At 31.0% G+C, this 23,976-nt stretch overlaps 1 protein-coding gene across 1 annotated transcript in view; it reads right to left on the reverse strand.

Annotated features, from left to right (window-relative positions):
* Positions 1-23,976, reverse strand: part of LOC142347977 (lipoxygenase homology domain-containing protein 1-like) — a 322,517-nt gene that overhangs the window by 13,632 nt on the left and 284,909 nt on the right. The window contains exons 37-43 of the mRNA XM_075399144.1: positions 9,566-9,786; positions 9,206-9,294; positions 8,884-9,038; positions 8,289-8,449; positions 7,851-7,937; positions 6,846-6,969; positions 6,093-6,295 (exon numbers count right to left, since the gene is read on the reverse strand). Of these exons, the coding sequence (XP_075255259.1) occupies positions 6,093-6,295; positions 6,846-6,969; positions 7,851-7,937; positions 8,289-8,449; positions 8,884-9,038; positions 9,206-9,294; positions 9,566-9,786 (1,040 nt within the window). The remainder of the gene's footprint in view (positions 1-6,092; positions 6,296-6,845; positions 6,970-7,850; positions 7,938-8,288; positions 8,450-8,883; positions 9,039-9,205; positions 9,295-9,565; positions 9,787-23,976) is intronic.

Raw genomic sequence — 23,976 nt, forward strand, 5'->3', positions numbered from 1 at the left:
CGATGGGAATTTTAGATCGTGTTTCTTTATTATTATTATTATTATTATTATTATTATTATTATTATTATTATTATTATTATTATTATTATTATTATTATTATTATTATTATTATTATTATTATTATTATTATTATTATTATTATTATTATTATTATTATTATTATTATTATTATTATTATTATTATTATTATTATTATTATTATTATTATTATTATTATTATTATTATTATTATTATTATTATTATTATTATTATTATTATTATTATTATTATTATTATTATTATTATTATTATTATTATTATTATTATTATTATTATTATTATTATTATTATTATTATTATTATTATTATTATTATTATTATTATTATTATTATTATTATTATTATTATTATTATTATTATTATTATTATTATTATTATTATTATTATTATTATTATTATTATTATTATTATTATTATTATTATTATTATTATTATTATTATTATTATTATTATTATTATTATTATTATTATTATTATTATTATTATTATAATTATGGGGACTTATCATACACACCAAAATTAATTATTGGGGACTTATCATACACATTGAATTATTGAGGACCTATCATACAAAAAATTTTTGGTATTCTTTTTTTTTACCAAGTAAGGTTTATTATTCGAATTAGCAATCAAAAACAGAATACAAAAAAAGCGTCCATGCTTAGTTTCAAACTTCTAGTGCTATTGGAACATATTAATAATTGACCTAAATTTCAGTCGGCTAAAATATAAATTATTGAGGGCGCACTATACACAAAAAAAATTTCCTCCTTCTCCAAGGTGATTTTGGTAATTCTCATTTTACCATATTAAACTGGACCACATTGAGCGCGCATTCAACGTTCAAATGAAAGAAAAAAAGCAAAAAACAGATAATTATTTTTAATAATGAGGGCGCCTCATACCAGGCAATTACTAAAAAATAATTATTAGGGCCCATTTATACAAAATTTTCTGACCAAGTTTTTATGCCGGCTAACGTTCCGACTGAGGACAAAAACAAGGAATAAACACATATTGCACAAAAAAACTAAATTAAACGTTTTTTAAATCCTGGTTTTTATTAAAAATGGGGTCCTATCATACAGTCCAATTATTAAAAATAAATTATTGGGGGCTTCCTATACATCAGACTCACGCTGCAAAAACAAGAATCGTGAAACACTTGGAAGTCGCAAAAATAAATTTACAACAACTCACTGCAGATTAAAAACAGATTCCACGAAATTTTTATTATTATTATTATTGAATATTGGGTACCATCATACAACTCAATTATTAATAATAAATTATTCAGGGCTTCTTATACAATAGTTACTAAGCATCACAATATACAAAACACAAAACTACAAAAGCAAATAAAATGACTATCTTACTCATTAAGTATAGTCTTCAGAGTCCTAAGCGCATAGTAGGAAGGACTATTGGTATTCTTTCAAGTCTGCAGTGTCCTAAATATTTAGCAGAAACGTTTTCAAGTTTTTTCAAAATTACAACTACTACCTCGCTCATTGAGTGCAGCAGGTTGTTTTAAATGAAACCAGCAAAAGCGCCTGCTTCTCTCTTTGAATGCAGGCAACAGTACTAAGCAATACATTTAGAAATGGTTCATCATATCAACGAAAAATAGGTTTTTCTCAGTTTGTAAAGGTTTCCAATAACTTTTCAATGAGTTCAATCTCACTTCTTCTGAATGTAAAATTTGTTGAATGCATGGTTTATCTTCTGGTAGCATCGCTCGATTTGGCTTTCTGTGAACTTGATCTTCTTTTTAGGGTGAGCTCACGTGATTTATCTTTCACGGCGGTTTGGTTGGCAACTCCTTGATGTCCAGAAATTCATCAATCAAAAATTTTTCAGGTTCGCTCCAAGGAGTTCTGGCCTGACGATAAGTTTGAAGTGCACGACGAAAAGCTTTTTGTGCATATCTTGAATTAGTTCGAGTAATAATTGCCGACTTATTAGTTCGAACCTTCTTTGGGGCTGTTTCAGACAAAAGACTATCATCTGAGTTACATTCACGTTCTACCGTTTCGCTGTCGTCACTATCAATGTTATCACCTTCCCCATCCAAAGCTTCACCATTTTCATCAAAAGGAACTATCTCAGTTTCAGTCTCAACTTCATCAAGCTCATGATTCTTCTGGAAGCGAGCAGAAATTTGTTGCCTTTTCCGCTGAGAGCTGCGAGTGCTTCTTGTACAATCAACTCCTCCTTCGTCTTCATTGGCCGCTTCCTCGGGCCCTGGAGCAATTGCAGTTCCTGTTTCTTCAACATCGTCTTTTACCACTTCACCTTCCGCTGCCACACTTTCGAAGCAATTATGTTCAACAGAGTTACATTCCGCCTCACCATACAAAACAGACTCGTACTTTTTTAGAAGTTTTCGTACTGCTCTACTTTATTGGGCACAACGTACTGTCGTTTTGCTGTATCCCCGTCGTGTCCAGATTGCTCAATGTGAATTTCTTGGAGCTCAGATCCAAGAAAATTTGGATTTCTATTGAAAAAGGTTTCGAGTGCTTTTCTCACAACTGTTATATTGATGTCGCATTCAGTTCCAAATTTTTTACGACATAGTTTTGTCAAATCAGACGAAAAAGTGGTATATACATGACCGCTCTTATTAGGAAAGCACAATTGAGGAAGTTGGCCACACCCGCTGAAAAACTTTTCGTGCAAGTTTGAAACAAATGCTTCATGTTTCTCCTTGATTTTTACACCAACGTCGAACTTGTAACTTGTTTTGTGACGCACACCAACAACAACCTCCCGAAACAAACCTTTTTCAAATTCTTCTCGCGTCATGTTCAGATAAGGCCCCGGTCTGTTGTTTGTTGCTGCGTTTATTACGAACAACGTCATTGCTAACTGCTCATTGTAGGGCAATGTCTCATGATGGTCTCTCAACGTTTGTTCAAAGGACTTCAATATCTTCGTTATTTCGTTCAATTCAGGAACTTTTTCGAATCGATTCATCTTTCTGGTTTTTGCTTCTCGTTTTCGCTCGTTTCTGGTACTATCGCGCCACTCCTTAAGAACAAAGTGCCAGTCTTCCAGATTAATACGAAAATTTTTCTTGTTTTTACCAAGCCATTTAATGAATTTCAATATTGAGCTAGCATGAGTTATAACCGAAGCATACAATTGCCTACACTCTCGTAACTGATGGTTCAGAAATTTTCTGAATCCGTCGGGTTTTGCAAAGGAATGAGTGAAACCAGCTAGTTTGGTAATCAAGGACAAAATGTTTCGATTTGTCAGCTGATTGAGCCTGCTTTGATTATTCTTCAGGTCAGCGGTTTTGTCCTCCTTGTATTCGCGAATAGCATCTAGAGCCGCCTTTGTAGCTTTCGAGTTGGATGTGCAGATATCTTTCTGCACAATAGCTGGAAAAAATTTGACAGAGTTTGGTTCTTTTATTTTTGTTAGTTTATCTTTGCAATCGTGAAATTTTTTCGTGTGTAACCTATGATTGACCACTCTCAATAGGCAGCTACTGCACTCGTAAACCGCAGATTTGGCATTACGGGTTCGGTAATAGCTGTTCAGGAAACTGCGACATCCATTTTCTAAATTGTGCACCTCCTTTAGGTGCTTCCAAATTTTTTTTACCCGCTTCATACAAATTACACACTCCTCTTTTCCGTTCGTCTTGAGGCGACAACTTGATCGTCTAAAATTTTTTCGTTTGTTCGTGGATCTCCCTCTATGCTGTTTGTCAAGATCAGAGAGAGCGTCCTCGTCATCACTATCGCGAATTTTCAGATACTGAAACTCTTGTGAAAATTCGGATTCGTTTTTATTTTCTTCACAGGTTGTCGAACCAAACGTTGTCACAACTTCTTTGGAAGCTTCGTTTCCTTCTGAATCGGGAACCAAACAAACGTTTCCCACGACGGTTTTCCTCCAAGGCAAATTCTTTGCTCCATAATCATATACCAGTTCTTCATCTTCTGAGATATTTCTGAGCGCTCTAAACTGAACATGTTTCGATCCATCGACCGCAATGTACTTTTTTGCCTTCATGTTTGGTTTCCTATGATCATCATTTGCATATCGAGCTATCCCAGTTGTTTCCAGAGCAACATCAGTTGCGTCAATGTACAGATCATTTTTGTCATCTGTGAAGATGTATTCATTGGCAATTTCTTTCTCATTTATTTTCTCAAAATACTGCTCCCTTGTCAGTCTAGTTCCCCGATAGAAAACAACAAAATCTCCTTTTTGGAATGATGTTTTTGCAAATAATCCGTAGTTTTTCACGTCAGAGACAAACTGTACAAACAAATTTTCTGGATCTTCGTCGAGGTACTTCTCAACATGATTATCCGCAATATTCGTAGTTGAACTGCGCATGTTGCGTTCCTTTGTGATCTCTACACCGCTTGGAAAGCTAGAATCTATTTCCGCTACACTAACCGGATTATCCAATTTCTCAAAAAGAGCAGCTTCTTCTTGGGACATGCTTGAAATAATGTTGTCAAAATCAGAATCAAAGTCACTCATTTTTGAACTGAAAATATTCAAAAAATTTAACCAAAGTAAGGAACAATTGCCAATACTACATAATTCCATAAACTGTAATAATCGAAGCCTTTAAAAAATCCAATAGGACTTACCGAGAACAAAGAATGATTAGAAAAGCGCAATAAAATCAACTGCAATTTATAACTTGTAATTACCTTTGCTGTAATAACCAACATACGCAACACAACAGTCAAACTATTCACTTTGGTTAACCATTCGCAGCCATATTATTTGTTCTTATATGCATGAAACCATTGAAAAATTGGAAAACGGCACAAAAAAACAGTTTTTTGTATGATGCGCCCTAAATAATTTTTTTTTGATAATAATAATTAATGCAAATTTTTTATCTCAGATTGTCCTCAATTTTTTTTTCTCCCGACAAAAAGGACCATAGTTTTCGTATCTGTGCCCAAAAACCGCGTTAGAAAAATAGTTTTCTCGCAATCGGTGGAGGGCGCATGATACCATGATATTTGAAATCCGAGGAGGGCGCAACATACATTTCATACGGTATGATAGATCCGATATAATTATTATTATTATTATTATTATTATTATTATTATTATTATTATTGTTATTATTATTATTATTATTACTATTATTATTATTATTATTATTATTATTATTATTATTATTATTATTATTATTATTATTATTATTATTATTATTATTATTATTATTATTATTATTATTATTATTATTATTATTATTATTATTATTATTATTATTATTATTATTATTATTATTATTATTATTATTATTATTATTATTATTATTATTATTATTATTATTATTATTATTATTATTATTATTATTATTATTATTATTATTATTATTATTATTATTATTATTATTATTATTATTATTATTATTATTATTATTATTATTATTATTATTATTATTATTATTATTATTATTATTGTTTTTATTATTTACTCGTCATAAACTAGTGAAAAGTAAAAAAAAATTTAAAGTTGCTGACCAAAATGTGTTAAATTGCTATAATTCCAAAAAGTTGCATCTCTCATAATTTTTTAAAATTGTTGTATTTTATATAAGAACAATATAAGGGCTGAATGCCGGTGCTGAAAAAAACCGATGCAAATAGTAATATCTCAAAACAAGTATTTGTGTACATTTTAAAATTTAACCAGAGACTCATAATCACCACCCCCCCCCCTCCCCCCGTTTTTCTCATCCTCCATAGTGTTTAAACAAACAGCCCAGGAGAATATTCAATTTATGCTATTTTCGTTTTGAAAAAGAGGTTAAAGAAGCAGCATTTGGATGGAAACTCTACACTGCCTCTATTGCAAAACCTTTCAAGATCTTCACTTTTGGCTAATGGGAGGGAGCCGCTAGACATTTTTATCTTCTTTCCTCTACGCAGATAGATTTCTTGTTGAAATTACAATTTTTTTCCAATTTTTTCGTGAGCTCGGTGAAATAAATAAACATCTGCGACATGATGACACGCTTTTCAAGTTTGTACTGGAAACCAGAAAATTGGACTCACTTTTCCAGATTTGAAATTAATCTCGGGAGTTTTGTCGGCCATTCGGCGTAGAATACGTTTGCCAGTATCACCGATAGAGCCATACAAGTTGACATAGGCCTTGAACTTTCCAGAGTTGGCTCTGGTCTTCTTCTTTTGAGATGAGTCATCCAGTTGTTGGATTCCTTTCTCAATTGTATCAACAACTACTTGATATGTCTTAACTAAAACAAAATGTGCACAATTTTATTCACAGTGGGCTGTTATAAATTCGTCTTTTTTTCCACTACAGAGGCACTCTTGTTTTTGCCCATCAGCATGTTTCAATTTCAACTCAGGATAGTTATCTAAAAAGTGCCATTCTGGTGAATCGCATCAAGGAATTATCACAGTAGGATTTCCCAGAATTCTTACCTCTACGTACAAAACACACCTTTCCCAGCGGGACGCTTGACTATACGTACATTTCCCACTTTGTCCTGATGGGAAATGCTAGGGAAAAAACAGGGAAGAAACTGTTGTGAAAATGCCTTTTCGGAAAACGGCGCACCCGGATGAGCAGGGCAATTTTACAGTTAGAGTTTAGGATGCAATTTTTTTTATCTTATTGGAAAGATGTTAAAAGTTGAATCGGAACAGAACACCCAGGAAACCTCTCACTCAATTGCCAACCTGCGAATACACAACAATCTCACATTCTCATCATAGATTGCTCAGGGGATAACAAAAAACACACCAGTTTTAAACTTTGAAACTCCAAGTTTTTGAACTCACTTTCCAGCCCAGTGGAGTCAACTGGGAATTCTCTGACCAAATGACCTCCATCAATCTCACTGGAGAGCCACCTGTTCACTGTAAACTTGTAGTGGGAACGCGTGAACAGACTGTCTATTATAATCTGAAAAATAGGCACAATATCATTTCACATAAGGTTCCTCAGTGTAAATTTTCCAACCTAGATTTTGGCCTTGATTTAAAAGATCAAGTTGGACCAAAAAAAGACCCTTCCCCCAACATAACTAACATATTTTAAGATGCTAGAACTCGTATTGCGCGATAATTTTAATTACAAATCATACACATATGAGGGAAATCAAATTCAAGCCCCGTTAGGGGCTTACTAAGCTCGGTGAAAACCAAGTTTGGTGAAGTTCATTATTATTATTATTATATTATTATAAAGCATGTTGTTTGTGAGGCCTCAATAGATTCAATTTGTGGTATTAATTTTTTACCAATGAGTTTATAGAAACCCTAGTTCAAAACTAATGCCAAATTTGCAAATTTTTGCTCAATAATGCCAAATTTGTAAAAATTTGCAAATTATCTCTTCACCAGGTCAGCCTTGCTAAATTTTGCAAATTAATGTTAAGTTTGCAAAAATTTGCAAAAGATGGGCGGAGTTCGCTCCGGTCGAGCTCTGCTTAGTTTATCAATGTAGGTTATTTTCGTAACCATTTCCCAGAGATTTCTTGATTTAATTGAAAGATGTTCAAAGTACACCTTGTAAACGATTTTTGTCGCGAAAATCACCCTACAAGGCCAACTAGGAACTATAAGAGACACAAATATTCAGACCTGTTTGCAGATGTTTGTAAAATTAATGCATTATTTTACAAAATTTGCAAAATTACTGTATGGATATTCCAAATTTGACATTAAGTTAAAACTAGAGAACTGTACATATAATAGTTTATCTCAAATGAGATCATAGAAAGTGCATTACATTAAACTGCCATTCACAGCAAAATAGCAAGCACAAAATGTGGTACAACTTACAGTGTCAATGAGCCATGATGGGTTGCTGCCATAGTTGTCACTTTCAATCCGGATCTTCTGAAGTTCACCAATATCACCAAACGAACACTTAAACACACCACGAGTTATCATACATCCTCTCAACTTTTGAGCTAAGCATTAACATATTTACATCAAAAATTTCGGGTCGCAGTTTTTCTACAAGGTCCCTATTGAATGGCTCATACATTGTCGTTTTTCATATCCAAGATAGACGTTCTATGATTTCTGCAGATATATCAACTATATAAGCTTTAATTACAAAATGTATCTAGTTCAGTTGCATCATCTCCCTCGCATGTTTGGCTCCATGATTACTGCCAAGTTCCGAAAAATTCGTTTTATCATGCGGGGGGGGGGGGGGGTGAGTAGGGGGGCTGGGTCTGTATATAAACAATTGAATTTCTGTTCATATCTAACGGGGAACTCGTCAGTGTTTCCAGGCTCGAATACATTTCGCATATTTGGAAGGTCTGTGGAGACAGTAGTGCCTGAAGTGCCACACATTGAGAGAGTGATGAGAGACTCAGTGCCTGCGTCTCTCTCGTTACCAGTTGTTATTATCACATTGTAGTCACCAACTAAACCATGCATAATGAGTGGATGAAAATAATCATTATCCAAGACATTTTACAACAAATGGAAGATGACTGCATCTATTTAACATGTCTTTTTCCCTTTCAGAAAAACTGGGCTTTCACTTTTGTTCACTCAATTAAGCGGCTTTTGTATCTAATGCCATGGATGATGGCATAAAAAACTAAACGGCAGAGCACGCATCTCGAATTGAAGCAAAATTACGAAATATCTTAACAGATGACTAAAATGGGGAACATCAGTTGAACATTCTTCAGATCCTTAATATTGTGCGTTATATGTTTTTTTTTTCAAAGAGTGTTTGTATATAACAACAAATAATTTGCATTCCAGGAATCATGAACAGTAGTGCGAGTGAGGGGTTTAATTTTTCCTCGATTTCAACTATGTTGCACGCAAAGAAGTTTTTTTCCCCCACCTCCACAGGGTTCCTCTGGAAGGGAGAGTGGTTCAACTTGGAACTCCCTCTCTGTCTTCTGGTCATCTATGTCTGAGTCTAGCCAGCTGCGACAAGGGAACACATAGCTGTTCCTTCCCTCTGGATGTTCTCTCACCCACACTTGGTCCACAAACCTACAAACAAGTAGTCACACAATATGCAACTTCTTCACACCTGCTACAAATTATTCCAAGTAAGTATGGAACAACAAATAAATTGAAAATCTAAAAAGATGATATTTAAAATTAATTTTTCTTTGTAGTGTATTCCGCACAGTTATAATGGCAACTCATACACTAACCATGAAGCTGGTATTCCAGTGCCTCCGTGGCCCAGTCGCATTTTAGTCAATCTGCCAAGATACACAGCCTCCAGTTGAAAAGTGTCCTCCTAAATCAGATCTTTTCACACTTTTTTAATGAACAAAATTCAGAGAAAAAGAAATTCCACAAAGTTAAGTTGGAAGTCAATTTCTATCCTTTGAAAATTTTGAAAAATTATTTCCCAGATTTTACTTTAACATTTTTATAACAAATGGCAACGTCGGAGTGGGCTTATAGCAAGATTACACTGAAAATGCCAAGATTACGTTCAGAATGTCAAGTTTATCTTTTGTCCAGTTGAGATACGGGTCAGTTGTTCCAATCTTTCAGCAACTTACACTGCCCATTGAAAACATTACTTTCTCCCCCAAAGCCAAGTCATCACCATTCGCTGCAGCCCCAACTTCCCCATTCCTCTCCCGTTCCTGATCTTCTAGACTCCTCCTTAGCAGTCTCTTTCCAGAAGAGCCCAGCTCACCGAACAGCTCAATGAAGACATCGGCTGCTGTGCTTCCTCCAATTTCTATTCCAGTGACAATCGTTAGTTGGTATTTGACTACTGGAAATAAAAGTCAAAACTAAGCTAGAATATGTCAATCATTTCTTCAGAATTGCAACCGTTGCTCTAAAAAAACAGGCGGTTGTAAGTAAAACTCAATACTTTGTTTTTTTTCCGAAACAAAACTTGATGCAGCTTACCAAAACATCTAAAAAAACGTTTTCAATAAAAATTAATAATCCGTAGCAAGATCTTGTTCGGTTAATAGGAGAAGTTTTTTCGTAATTCTTGGGAAAATTGAACAAGAGGCTTCTGAAAACACAATTAACTGTTGCAAATAAACCGGTGTCTAATCTGAAGTTCACTGTTCAATTTAAAAAAAATATATATGCTCATAATTCGATAGCCTGATGCGCAATTAAATCTTCTATGATCGTTTTCTTTCCCAGTGAAATATAAACAGACTAACGTCGGAAAAATTTCCTCGAATGACAAGCGGCGCAAATTAATTCAGGGGCTGTAGCCTAGATACATTTTTCGTTATGGGATGCAAAAACATCCTGCGGAAGGTGGGATTCGTTCCACCACCTCCTGAATCCAATTGCGTCACCTCAACCGAGGTATTACTCCCTCGGCTATCAGGTACTTGTCTCCTTCTCTCTTAAAATTGGTTTTGTTTGAACAACAAACTTTATTTCGGAGTTAGAGCAATTGGAACCACTCAAAAATCAAGAAGAAGTGCGTAAAAGGTCACTTGAGAGGTCAGAGAATATTCTAGCGCAAATTGGTCAAGTAAAAAATTTGCATGAAAAGACACACAGGTTTACAAAAACTGCTTCTAATTCGAGAGCTATGAAAAACGAAACGTGAAACATAGACAAGTCTTGCAAGATCAAATTTGTCTTAGCTCAAGTTGAAATGTTTTATTAAGAACTTGGCAAAAAAAATTTCGAATTAAATCATAATAATATCTTAGCAGGTTCTGAGCAAGATTCAACACGGAGAATTATTGCAAAAACATTTCAAGATCTTGACGCGTCAAAAAGTTGAATGATAGAATTGATTACACATACTTATTAGGTGTACTTGTCTCAATGAAACAAGTTGGTCAAAATATACGAGTAAAACGGAAAAAACACATGGTGGAACTGATGCTTCAATTTATCCTATGCTCGTTTGAGACCATAGGAGATAAAAGAAATGTTCTAACGGAAGTCATAGGATCTTGATATGAATCGGAACGATTTATCGTAAGTCGGTCAGACGGCTATCTTTATGATTAACGTTGTTGATATAAAGTTTTCAGGAAACTCAAAAAATACGGTTTTTACTGCGCTATATCTGTAGTAATGTGTATATGGTGGCCTCCGGGCCCCCGAGCCATGGAGACATATACACATTTTACTCAAATTTTCCATTTTTCATATTTACCTTATTTTGACTGATATTTACACAAAAATTTTTTTCTTGTAATTTTTTTACTTGATTTAGAAAAAATAATATAAAAAATAATTTAATATATGTTGTCATACAAATATTATAATAATATAATAATTTATTATTTGTTCTCATACCAATATTATAATTCAACGAAGTTCTTTTGCAAATTCACTGATAGAACCTAAACTCACCATTACTATCTTTAATACCTTTATCATCAAATGGATCTATAGCTATTTTATATTGTTCTTTTGTTTCTAAATTATGCCTTTTGCTATCAATAGTATAATTAGTTACATATTTACTTTTACCTTCATATATAGCATTAGTATAATCTTCTAAAATAAAAATAAAACAAAAAAATCAAAACAAAATTTACATTTCACTCCTTAAGAGCGATTCCCTCTTTTCGGGATGATTCCTGAGTAGGGAGATCGCTCTTTTTCACTCTTTAAGAGCGAATCCCTCTTTTTGATATTTTTTATACTTTTCATTTCAAATTATCTTGACGCGTCAAAAAGTTGAATGATAGAATTGATTACACATACTTATTAGGTGTACTTGTCTCAATGAAACAAGTTGGTCAAAATATACGAGTAAAACGGAAAAACACATGGTGGAACTGATGCTTCAATTTATCCTATGCTCGTTTGAGACCATAGGAGATAAAAGAAATGTTCTAACGGAAGTCATAGGATCTTGTTATGAATCGGAACGATTTATCGTAAGTCGGTCAGACGGCTATCTTTATGATTAACGTTGTTGATATAAATTTTTCAGGAAACTCAAAAAATACGGTTTTTACTGCGCTATATCTGTAGTAATGTGTATATGGTGGCCTCCGGGCCCCCGAGCCATGGAGACATATACACATTTTACTCAAATTTTCCATTTTTCATATTTACCTTATTTTGACTGATATTTACACAAAAATTTTTTTCTTGTAATTTTTTTACTTGATTTAGAAAAAATAATATAAAAAATAATTTAATATATGTTGTCATACAAATATTATAATAATATAATAATTTATTATTTGTTCTCATACCAATATTATAATTCAACGAAGTTCTTTTGCAAATTCACTGATAGAACCTAAACTCACCATTACTATCTTTAATACCTTTATCATCAAATGGATCTATAGCTATTTTATAATGTTCTTTTGTTTCTAAATTATGCCTTTTGCTATCAATAGTATAATTAGTTACATATTTACTTTTACCTTCATATATAGCATTAGTATAATCTTCTAAAATAAAAATAAAACAAAAAAAATCAAAACAAAATTTACATTTAACTCCTTAAGAGCGATTCCCTCTTTTCGGGATGATTCCTGAGTAGGGAGATCGCTCTTTTTCACTCTTTAAGAGCGAATCCCTCTTTTTGATATTTTTTATACTTTTCATTTCAAATTATCTATACTTTTCAATAAATTTATATTTTCTTTTACTTTTTCTATATTTATTCCATTATTAATAAGAAATAATACAAAATCATAATATTTACATGAGCAATCTTCTTCATTTTGTCTAATGGCTAAATTACTTTCAGTTCTAGAACTTTGTTTTTCAGTTAGATTTCTACTAAATCCTTTAGTTAATTCTACACCTGGATGTTGTTTCTTTACATGAGCCCGTATCCCATCATATCTCACAACAGAAGTACAATATGGACAATTAACTTTAGCTGAAGTACAACTTCTACATGTATACTTACTCTCATCAAAATCAGTTAGTGGTTTTATATAATTACATTTATTACAATTTCTGATTGGTGTAACCACTTCGTGGATCTGCGGGGCAGTTGGGGTACCAAGGACTTCGTCCCTTTCACTGATTAATACTTCTGAGTTATAGTTAGGGTTAGGATTAGGGTTAGGGTTAGGTTTAGGGTTAGGGTTAAGGTTAGGGACTGAGTTATAGTTAGGGTTAGGGTCTGAGTTAGAACTGGTGTTATAACTAGAATCAGAACCAGAACCAGAACTAGAGCTAGAACCAGAATCAGAACTAGAGTTAGAGCTAGAGCTAGAACTTGAGCTAGAACTTGAGCTAGAACCAGAACCAGAACTAGAGCTAGATTCATTTTTTAAAGAACAACCCCATGGAGAAAAATCATTAGCACAAATAGCACTTATTGTTATATTACCACATATACATTTATCAATTATATCTTTATGACATGATTCGTAATGATATTTTAAACAAGCAATGTTTCCACATTTATAGTTACACTCTAAACATTTTATAACCATTTATAATTGGTCAAATCTGCGAATTTGCAAAACAACTCCGTTGAACAGTTTGGTAAACCACGAACAAAGCTCGTTCACTGATTTCAATTACACTCAACATATTTACCCAAGATTTCAATTACATCTTTAGTATTATCTTTAGATTTGATACACTCTGCTAAATATTTATTTCCTAACGTATTGAGTATAGTAGTTTTACATCTCTTATCTAAAAAGAGATGTTTCTCCGTCTGTATATTCCCTTTCATGTTCCAGATCTTGATCTTGATCTTGATTTCTGCCAAATCCATAGTTCAATAATGTATTTGTTCTATTCAACATAGTACTCGCTGCAGTTGCCACATGTCCGGCATTTCTTACTGTTATATCAGGACTCATGAAATTATATATCATTAAACCTGAACTTATAATACCTAAAATAGTTGAAAATAATCTAAGACCATTTGCTTTAACCACTTCCTGAGTTAAAACATCATTCTGTATTTTAATACCTTTTAATGTAAGAAGTTTATTAAAATAAAACTGATAATTATCATGACTAATAGTACTTCTATCTGTTGCATTTATCATGAGTGGTTTCATATATGCTATAAGTTTATTTATATCTTCTCTTCCTAACTCATCTTTTAAACTGAGAGCTTTTAAATCAAGGAAACCAACTCTTGAATCATATATCATTGTTCTATTACTATTAATAATAATAAAAGTATTTTCTTTCTTATTATATTTAATTATACCATAACGAAGTTCATCTGATATTCCGTCTGTACGATTATAATGGTTACTATTTAACTCATTAATTATTTTACTAAAGTCATGTTCACATTTATATATCTCATTAAAGTTTTTAAATAGATCAGATCCATTATAAGTTGTTAAATAATTAGTATCACAACTCATTCTTGCTGTATTATTTATTTGAGCTGGTTTATGACACATTACAATCATTTGAATATTATAATGTCTACCTTCAGTAAAATATTAACCTATATCCTTATTTAACTTATCACCCATATCATCAAGTACTATTACACAATTTCGAAATTTTTGCATATTGTTTTTTGTGATCATATTCATATCACATTTATTAAATCCAGTATAAAACTTATTAGTCTCGGGATTTATCCAGTCTCTGTCATCTTTACACACTATAACTATAGGTCTTTGACCATATTCCACCATATTTTGATCTTGATTTTGATTTTGTTTTTGATCTTGATTTTGATCTTGATTTTGATTTCGATCTTGATCTTGATCTTGATTTTGATCTTGATTTTGATCTTGATTTTGATTTTGATCCTGATCGGTGTAACCACTTCGCGGATCTTGATTTTGGACTGAGTATAATTTTAAGTATTGTCTAACAAAATATGTTTTACCCGTACCAGTTCCACCATAGACAATAGTGTGTAATGGTGACTTTTCATATTCAAATCTAACTAGACTCCTATTCATAAATCCACCAAAGCTTTCTTCTAGTTTTGCATATTTACTCGGTATTGAATCATATACTATAAAACAAAATATAATTGAAAAATTAAAAATTATAACCTTGCTACCTGTCTCCATTTTTATAAATGAAAACAAAGATATATATATATATATATATATATATATATATAGACATAATTAGACTTATAATTAGACTTATAATTAGACTTATAATTAAACTTATAATTGACTTATGGGTCTTCGACCATCCGTGTAACGGTTCCACCGATGCTTTGCAATAATTAGAGTTATAATTAAACATTAATAATATTTATAAGAAAATGCTTATCCTAACTTTTGAGGAATTCAATAATAATTTTAATATTGATAATAGTGCTATGGGTGATATCAGATTAAAGATATAGGTAAAGATATAAGTCTAACACCAATTGAAATTGTAATGAGAGATCAGACTCCAAATAACATAAGTGAACTCAACTCCAACATTATTGTAAATTTACATCCAACTGAAGGTACACATTGGGTTTTAGTTATAAGAAGAGAAGGTGGTCCAGTGTATTACTTTGATAGTTTTGGTATAGAAACTCCTCCATTATTCTTAGAAGAGTATGTCAATCTAGAATCTAATGAAAGAATACAACAATATGATGAATCTTATTTTGGGGCTTATTGTTTATACATGATCTATCTTATTGATAGAGGATTTAGAATTAACAATGCTTTGAATATTCTAGTTAATCAATGTAAATATCCAGGAATGTATAATGAGTGTTTTTGTTTGAATTGTAGTAGAGGTGATGTTAACGATCTACGAAGTAGCTTTGCTAATAATGTTAATGTTAATCAGGGAACCTGCTTCGCAGATGATAATGTTAATGTTAATGTTAGTGATAATGTTAATGATAATGATAATGATAGTTATAATGATAATGATAATGTTAATGATAATGATAATGATAATGATAATGTTAATGTTAATGTTAATGTTAATGATAAAGATAATGATAATGATGATAGAGACAATTATATATATCTATTGGATGAAAAACATCAAAAGGGTAAACCTAACAATAATAACCCTACTAATAATATCCGTGAAGCGGTTCAACAGAGTCGTTTGGTTAACCACGAGCGAATCTCATTTGCAAATTCACCGATATCTGTAAACATAAATGATGATCTGCAATCATGGTTAAATGATGATGATATAATTACTGAAGCCGCATTCCCAGATAACTTTAGATGTATAATATCTGGTCCTAGTGAATGTGGTACGACATTCTTATTGAAAAAACTAATTCTATCTAGTATATACTTTGATAAGCTATACATCATTGGACATACTGGTGATCAGTACCATGGTATAGAAAGAATAAACCCAAAAGCAGATGTTGAATTTATTAAAGATATAAAAGATTTACCATCTCCTGATAAACTACCCAAAGACTTAAAGAAACTAATGATATTTGATGATGTTAGAGCCAAAGAACCAGTTATTAATGAATACTTTTGTAGAGGTAGACAATAACTGTAATATGATATATCTTAATCAAAACCTTTTCTCTCTGGATAGACAGAGTGTTAGAGAGAACTGTAATCTATTTATATTATTTGAACAGAGAGGTAAAGCCCTCATATCTATATATCAAGATTTCTTTAATAATGTGGAACTTAGTTATAATGATTTTGCTAATATATGTAATAAGGTATGGAAAGAACCGTATAATTATATTGTCATTGATATAACTAAAAATAAAAATATTAATGGTAAACTAAGAATTAATTGGGATCGGAGAGTTTTATAACTAAGTCTAAGTATAAGTATCAGGGAACCTGCTTCGCAGATAAGTCTAAGTCTAAGTCTAAATCAAACAGACCTTCGGTCTGCTAACTAAACTAGATCAACGAAGTTGTTAACACAAACAGTCTGCTGACTGCGTCAGATGTAAAGTAAAACTTAATACATCACCATTAAAGTCTATAGGTCTTCCATGCTCATCTTTAACATGAAACTCTATATATTCTATTCTATCTTTAGTTACATTTTGATATAAGACATTAGTTGGTATAATATTTATCAAGTAACCTGGTGGTTCAGTTAGATTAAAAGTATATAGTATGTCTGTATCCTTACCATTATCTTTAACACCAGATATCACATTACAATGAATGTTAATATTACTAAAACCCATAATATCAATAATTTTCTGAGATTTATATCTACCTTTTTTATAAATTATTTTTCTAAATCCTAGTAATGAGGCTAGTGAGTTTTCTATATCAAAGCTAAGTGCTCCTTCTTTTATTTCCATTAAATATTTCATCGTATTCTTATCAGGTTCTATTATAACATTACCATCAGTTTCTTCTTTTATTAATTCTGCTATGTCAGTTAACTCATATGCTCCCGGTGTAATAGTTGAATATAGCAATGGGATTCCTTTATAATTATAATTAAGTATAGATGTAATGTTTGGGCTTGAGGTAGAGATAGGATTAAGGTTAGGGTCAGAGCTAAGAGCCCGAGGTAAAGTTTCATCATCTTCTATAACAGTACTAGCATATAAGAATTGATTATTTTTCCTATTCACATTAAACACCGAATTATAAACAGATAATCTAATTAAACCTAATTTTGATGTATTAAGTATAGGTTCACTAAAGTTAAACTTTTCTGTTGGTTTTATCATTCTAAAGTTAAGTGTATGCTCTTCTTTAGTTTTAGTTAAAGCTTCGTGTATATTTTGTAGTTCATATAAGATTAAATTATCAGACATTTTTTATATTCAATTATTAGATTATAATTTTAGTTATAATTATCTGCGAAGGGGCTCCGCCCTTGGTTCCCCAAGCAGGTTCCCTGATGGTGAAACATGACCGAAGGTCTATAGCTTTGATTATCCGCGAAGCGGTTACACCAATAGTTATAGTTATAGTCATAATTATACATTTTTTATCTAATAAAAATGGATTTTAATTTGGATACAACTTATGGTTATAATAATGATATACATAAAAGTAAGATTATAAAATATAAACCAAATAATCTGGCAACAATGAATACGGTTAATACCAATATTAATATCATACTCAATAGAGAAGAAAATCATATAAATATACATGATTCATATCTAGAGATAGAGTTTGTTGTATCAAATGATGCTGGTGGTGTATTTGCTAATGATGCTAATATCAGATTAGTTAATTATGGTATGATGGCTTTGTTTAGTTCAATTAAGCTTGAAACTAGTGGTGGTAGGACTATTGAATATATAGATCATTGTCATCCTAATCTATTGATGTATAAGTTATTAACTAGTACTGATGATGAATATGAGAGTGGTTTTGTTAGAAATCAGGGCAATAGAGATAGTCAACTTAAAGGTGACCATATTGCTGCACAACGAGGTCATATGTATATGATGGTTAAGATGAGTGATCTGTTTGGTTTTATAAAAGATTTGGAAAAGATTATATATGGTTTAGGATTTAAACTATTATTAAAAAGAAACAATAATGATAGAGCTCTATATAGAGTTAATGCTAATCCTGGTGCAGTTGCTAATGATGGTAATATAGAAATTAGAGATATATCATGGTGTGTACCTAGTATTGATCCTAGTAATGATAATAGACTTATTGTGCAGAAAGGATTAAATAAAAAGAATAATGTAGACTTTAGTTATTATGAAAGAAAGACATTTTATAAGAATGTGCCCAATGATACTAACTTCTTGTTTGATCTAGGTATGGAAAGTGGTATGGAAAGACTGCAATATATAATAGTTGGTTTTGAAAATAATAATGTTAATGAACAAACTCATGATGCAAGTACATTTGATGTAATGAATGTTACTGAATGTTATTGTAAGATTGGCAGTGAGTTTTATCCCGAGGATAGAATGAATATTAATTATGGTACCAATAATTATAATGAGGCTTTTAAAGAGATTGTTAGCTTTAATAAAGATTGTAATGGGCTGCCACATAATATAAAACCATATATAAATCATAGAACATTCAAAAGTAATTACAGAATATATGTATTCGATACTAGATATCAAAGGGATCATATAGGTCCACAATCAATATAACTTAATTTTAAATTTAGTGCTGCAGTTGCAGATGTTATATGTCATGCATTAGTATTAACTAGAAAGGTTATTAGTGTGAATAGTGATGGTAATAAGATGGTTGATATTATATCATAATTAGAATATTAGATATAACTCTAGCGATAATTATAATTATTGTATAATATAGTTATTGTTATAATTATATACATAACCATATACTTATACTTATATTTAAAGCTAGTCAGCTCTAATTGTTACTCTTGTTAATACCCAACTGTTTCTTATTAGTATTAACAAAACCTTTAGCATAAATAGTATCTAATTTCTTTTTATTCTCTAGAGCTAAGCCTCTAGCTTCAAGCTTAACCTTGGGCTTAGGTCTAACCTTGGGCTTGGGCTTGGGTTTAATAACAACAAAAGGATTATACTTTTTAACTTCCATTATTTTTTATATATAGAAATGAGTCTTTTAAATAAGTTCAAAACTAATTCATATTGTGTCGGTGGTAGACATTATAGTGGTACTAATGATATAAGAGGAGCTATTACTTCAAAAGGAACTAAGATGTTAAAAGGTAATTGTGTTTTATGTAGAAGGAATAAATCAATGACAGTATCTGATGCAACAATAGAAGCTGAGGGATTGAAAGATTTCTTTAAGAGTGTTGGTAAAGCAACAGTTAATTTTGGAAAGAAAGTCGCTAATAATCCAATAAGAGCATTAGAGATTGCAAGTAAAATAGGAACTGCAGCGGCATCTAGAAACCCTAGAGCTGCTTTATCAGCCACACCTGATTTAATTAAATTTGCAACTACTGGTGAAGGTATAAAAGTAGTACAAAAAGGTAGAGGTTTATACTTAGGTACAAAGAAGAGATAATTATTTGATTATAATTATGATTATATTATGTTTATGTTGATGATTATGATTGTATTATGTTTATGATTATGATTATAACTAAGATTATGATTATGATTTTATTATGATTATGATTATAACTAAGATTATGATTATGATTATATATTTATCGATCTGCGAAGCAGGTTCCCTGATCGGTGTAACCGCTTCGCGGATAAATATTAATACTAATATTATTATTACTAAATATGTTATTATAACTAAACACTACTAACTTTAGTTTAAAAAAACACTTAGTTTATTTTTCTTGTTCTTCTTATAATCCTCATATACCTTGACTAATTCATTATATTCATCATTATCTATTTTATTATCATTCATTGATTTAGTATATAGTTTATTAAATTTATCACTAAACTGTTTAGCTAGAATATACATTTGTGAATATTTTACAATTTTATTTCTTATTTTAGTATTAATTGTTTTTGATAATGAACCACAAACTGTTGCTGTAGCAAAGGCTGTGGGTATAGAATAAGGTAATCCTATACCTGTTAATGCAACTGATGTTGTTGTTGCTGTTGTTGCAATTGATGATAATAGTATTTCTGTTATCTCAGCTACGTTAATATAATTTTTATATCTACTTAACTTCCTATTATAATTATTAGTTTCAGTTTCATAATAATTTCTAATATCTTTTATAATGTTAGTATTATTGTTAAATTTATTATTAGCTTGAATCTTTTCATTTATCTGCTGTTCATGGACAGCAGCAGCTTCGCGCATCAACCGTTCTGATACTGATGATAAATCTGGATACAGTAAGCTCTCACTCGGTGCTGTTGGCTGACTCATTTTCATTAGTAAAAAAACTTTCTATTTCTTTTGTTATATCTTCTTGTTTAAATCCAAAATGCATCTCAAGTCTGTCTTGCTCTTTATTATCAAGTAACTTACTTCGTAAAAGTATAGAAATTATATATTGTACTATAACACCTCTAAGAGATTTATTGTATTCTTTCATTTCCCTTAAACCATTAGTAAACATTTCATCTAGTTGTATGTTAGTGATATTCTGATTAAACTTATTATTATCAAATTCTTGTTTTAATTGATTATACTTAGAGATAGTGTCAGCGGCAACTTTATTACAAAAGTTAACAGTATTTGTGACTTCATTTGCTGATTTAATGAATTCTTTAATTAGTTCTTCATTAACTTGTGTTTCATTTAGTTGTAATGTTTTAGTTGTAACTTTATCAAAGTCACCCTTTCTTAGTTCAGTTATGTTTCTACTTAAAATATCAATTTTATTAGAAGAGGATATTAAGTTATTGTCACAATACTCTTTATTAACAACATCCTTTTCATCTATTGGAGGGTGAACATTTGTAATTTTATAGGTATCCTTCATATCAATATTATCATTATCTTCTAGGAATAACCCACGAGCCTTACTTAGTGTTAAGTTGTTTGTTGATATCCTTTGATGTTTAGCTTGATTGAATCTATTTCTTGTCATTATTTATATTAAGAAATATCTATATTTAATGTTTCCAAAACTTTATTATTAGATTCGAAATCAAACTTGGATTTTAATAATTCCTGTTCGTAATATTTACCTTCTATTATCTCTCCATTAATATCTTCTATTTTATATGTTGGTGGTTGTGTTTTTAGAACTTCATTAACTTTAAACAGTTCTCCATTCCAATTAGAAGTGTAACCTTTAGAGAAGATATTACGTTTATCTGCGTTTCTAACATAATCACCAACTTTAAATTTTGGCTTAATATTCTTAAAGTTAAAAGTGTATTTAACCTTATCAGGATTATTAGAAGCATCAACAGGTGTCATATTAATTGTTGAATGGATGTTATTGTTATATGTTATGACTGCATCATTTAATATATTTACCCAATTACCATCACCATTGATGAACATTGGTTTATTTATTATGTGTAATAATGTTCTATTGGATCTCTCTATAAACACAGCTTTTAAATCACTATAAGTAGAATATAGTTCTGTTTCATATTCCTTAAGTAAAGATTTAAATGTTTTATTGTAAAACTCACTACCTCTATCTACCCATAACTTTTCTGGTTTTAGACTTTCAGAGCCACCTTGTGGATTTTCGCCTAATATTAACTTAAAGCCATTAGTTATAGATAAACCAGATTTATTCTTTAATGGAATAGCCCATGCATATTTTGTGAATATATCTATAACTGTTAATATAAACTTATAATTTTTATTGTATTCACTTAGAGATGACTTATCAATTAAATCAGCTGACCATGTTTCATCTTTATATAATGGTATTATTCTTTCTCGTCTAAACTTTGTTATTTGGGGGTTGAATACTTCTTTAGCTAGGAGCTGTTGTTGTTGTTTATCCATCATTATGCGCGTAGTCAGGTTTACCCTTTATTTACCATAGTTAAAAACAAAATTATCTAGTTGTTCTTGATTAATAATATTAATAGATAATAGTTGCTTAGATATATCTAGCATTTCATTATATAATCCGTCATGACCAGCTTTTGTTTCTAGTATTAATAATTCTAGTCTTTCTACTAAACTATTTGGATTGCTATTTAGTCCCCTACCATATACATCATCTCTTACTTCCATTATACGTTTTATTGTTCTATATCTAGCGCTTTTCTTATCCCCTTTTCCTAAATCATATCTAATATCCTTTAAAAACCTTTTAATTTTGTTTTCATCTTCTTCGATATCATCGTTATATGTTACATTTGGGTTAGTGAGAAATTCAATAATACCTTCTGAGAATTCGTATATATTATCCCTAACTAAAAATGCACCCTGCTCTAGGGTTATATCAACACCATTCATTTTGTATCTTCTAGTAGGCAAATCTACAAGATTTAATTTTAATTGAGGATTAGTTTGAGTACCCATTTTATGAAGATTCTTGGCTATCTTTGTATCAACAAAAACTGGTGCTATTTCTTGAGTTTCCTCTATGGTCCCCTTTAACGTTTCATTAATCTTAGAAGTGTTTTCACTGATCTGGGAACCAGCTTCCTGGATCCGTGAAGCGGTTTCACCCATCTGAGAAGCGGCTTCTCCTATCTGAAAACCAGCTTGTTCGATCATCTTAGTTTGTTTATCTAACTCTTGATTTTGCCAATCTATTGCTCTTAATGTTTGTTCATTATGAGCTAGCCATGTTTCATTGTTTGCATTTATTGTTTTAGTTAAAGGATCAAATAACTCTTCTATTTCACCATAATATTCTTGTTGTTTTAATTTATCTTCTAATCTATTCTTTCTGTTTTGTTTTTCTAAATAATTTAATTCTATAAGTGTTTCTAGTTTAGTCATTTTTATAAAAATAATTATCACAATGCATTATATAATCTAATAGCGGCTTCAATAAACTTTCTATCATCATTAATTGTTAATTCTTTAATAAACTTATTATAATTACTTATAGCTTTACTTCAATCTGGGAACCAGCTTCGCTGATTGGTGAATTTGCAAAACAACTCCGTTGAACCACTTCGTTGATATTATATTTCTTTGCATGTTCTAAGAATCTTTCTTTTGTATGATGAAACCTATATCTATGGAGATATATGCATAACCTACAATAGAAATGTTTAAATCTATACTGAGAGATGTGTTTATTTACTTTACACATTCTGCATACTAAATATTGATTAGGATCATTATGATGCTTACTCAAATGATCATGTCTCTCTCTATATGTTATAATTTCCTTACACACAAAACATTGGAATGGTTTACTCTGACAATCGTCGCAACACCAACACCATGCTTTATTTTTACATTTATCACATTTGATGCTAATCATTTTTATAGTATTGAAAAGATATATAAATAATATTATTTCAAAATTTGGTATATAAAAATGAATCAACAAGATTATACCGGTTACATTCATTCCACTAGTGAGCAAGTCCAATCTGTAAGCGAGCGAGCTCAATCTCATGGACAAGTCCAATTTGGGGGTGGACAAACTCAATCTAGTGATAGTAGTACAGCTATCCAAATGTTAAAAAACAAAAACAAACCAAGGGAAGATCTGCGAAGCAGTTTGGTAAACCACGAGCAAAGCTCGTTCACTGATAAGGAAAGACAAAAGAGGGAAGCAGAAAAAGGTTTAGAAGCAA

Source organism: Convolutriloba macropyga, chromosome 10 (assembly GCF_964194025.1).
Source record: "Convolutriloba macropyga chromosome 10, txConMacr16.3, whole genome shotgun sequence".
NCBI lineage: Eukaryota > Metazoa > Xenacoelomorpha > Acoela > Convolutidae > Convolutriloba > Convolutriloba macropyga.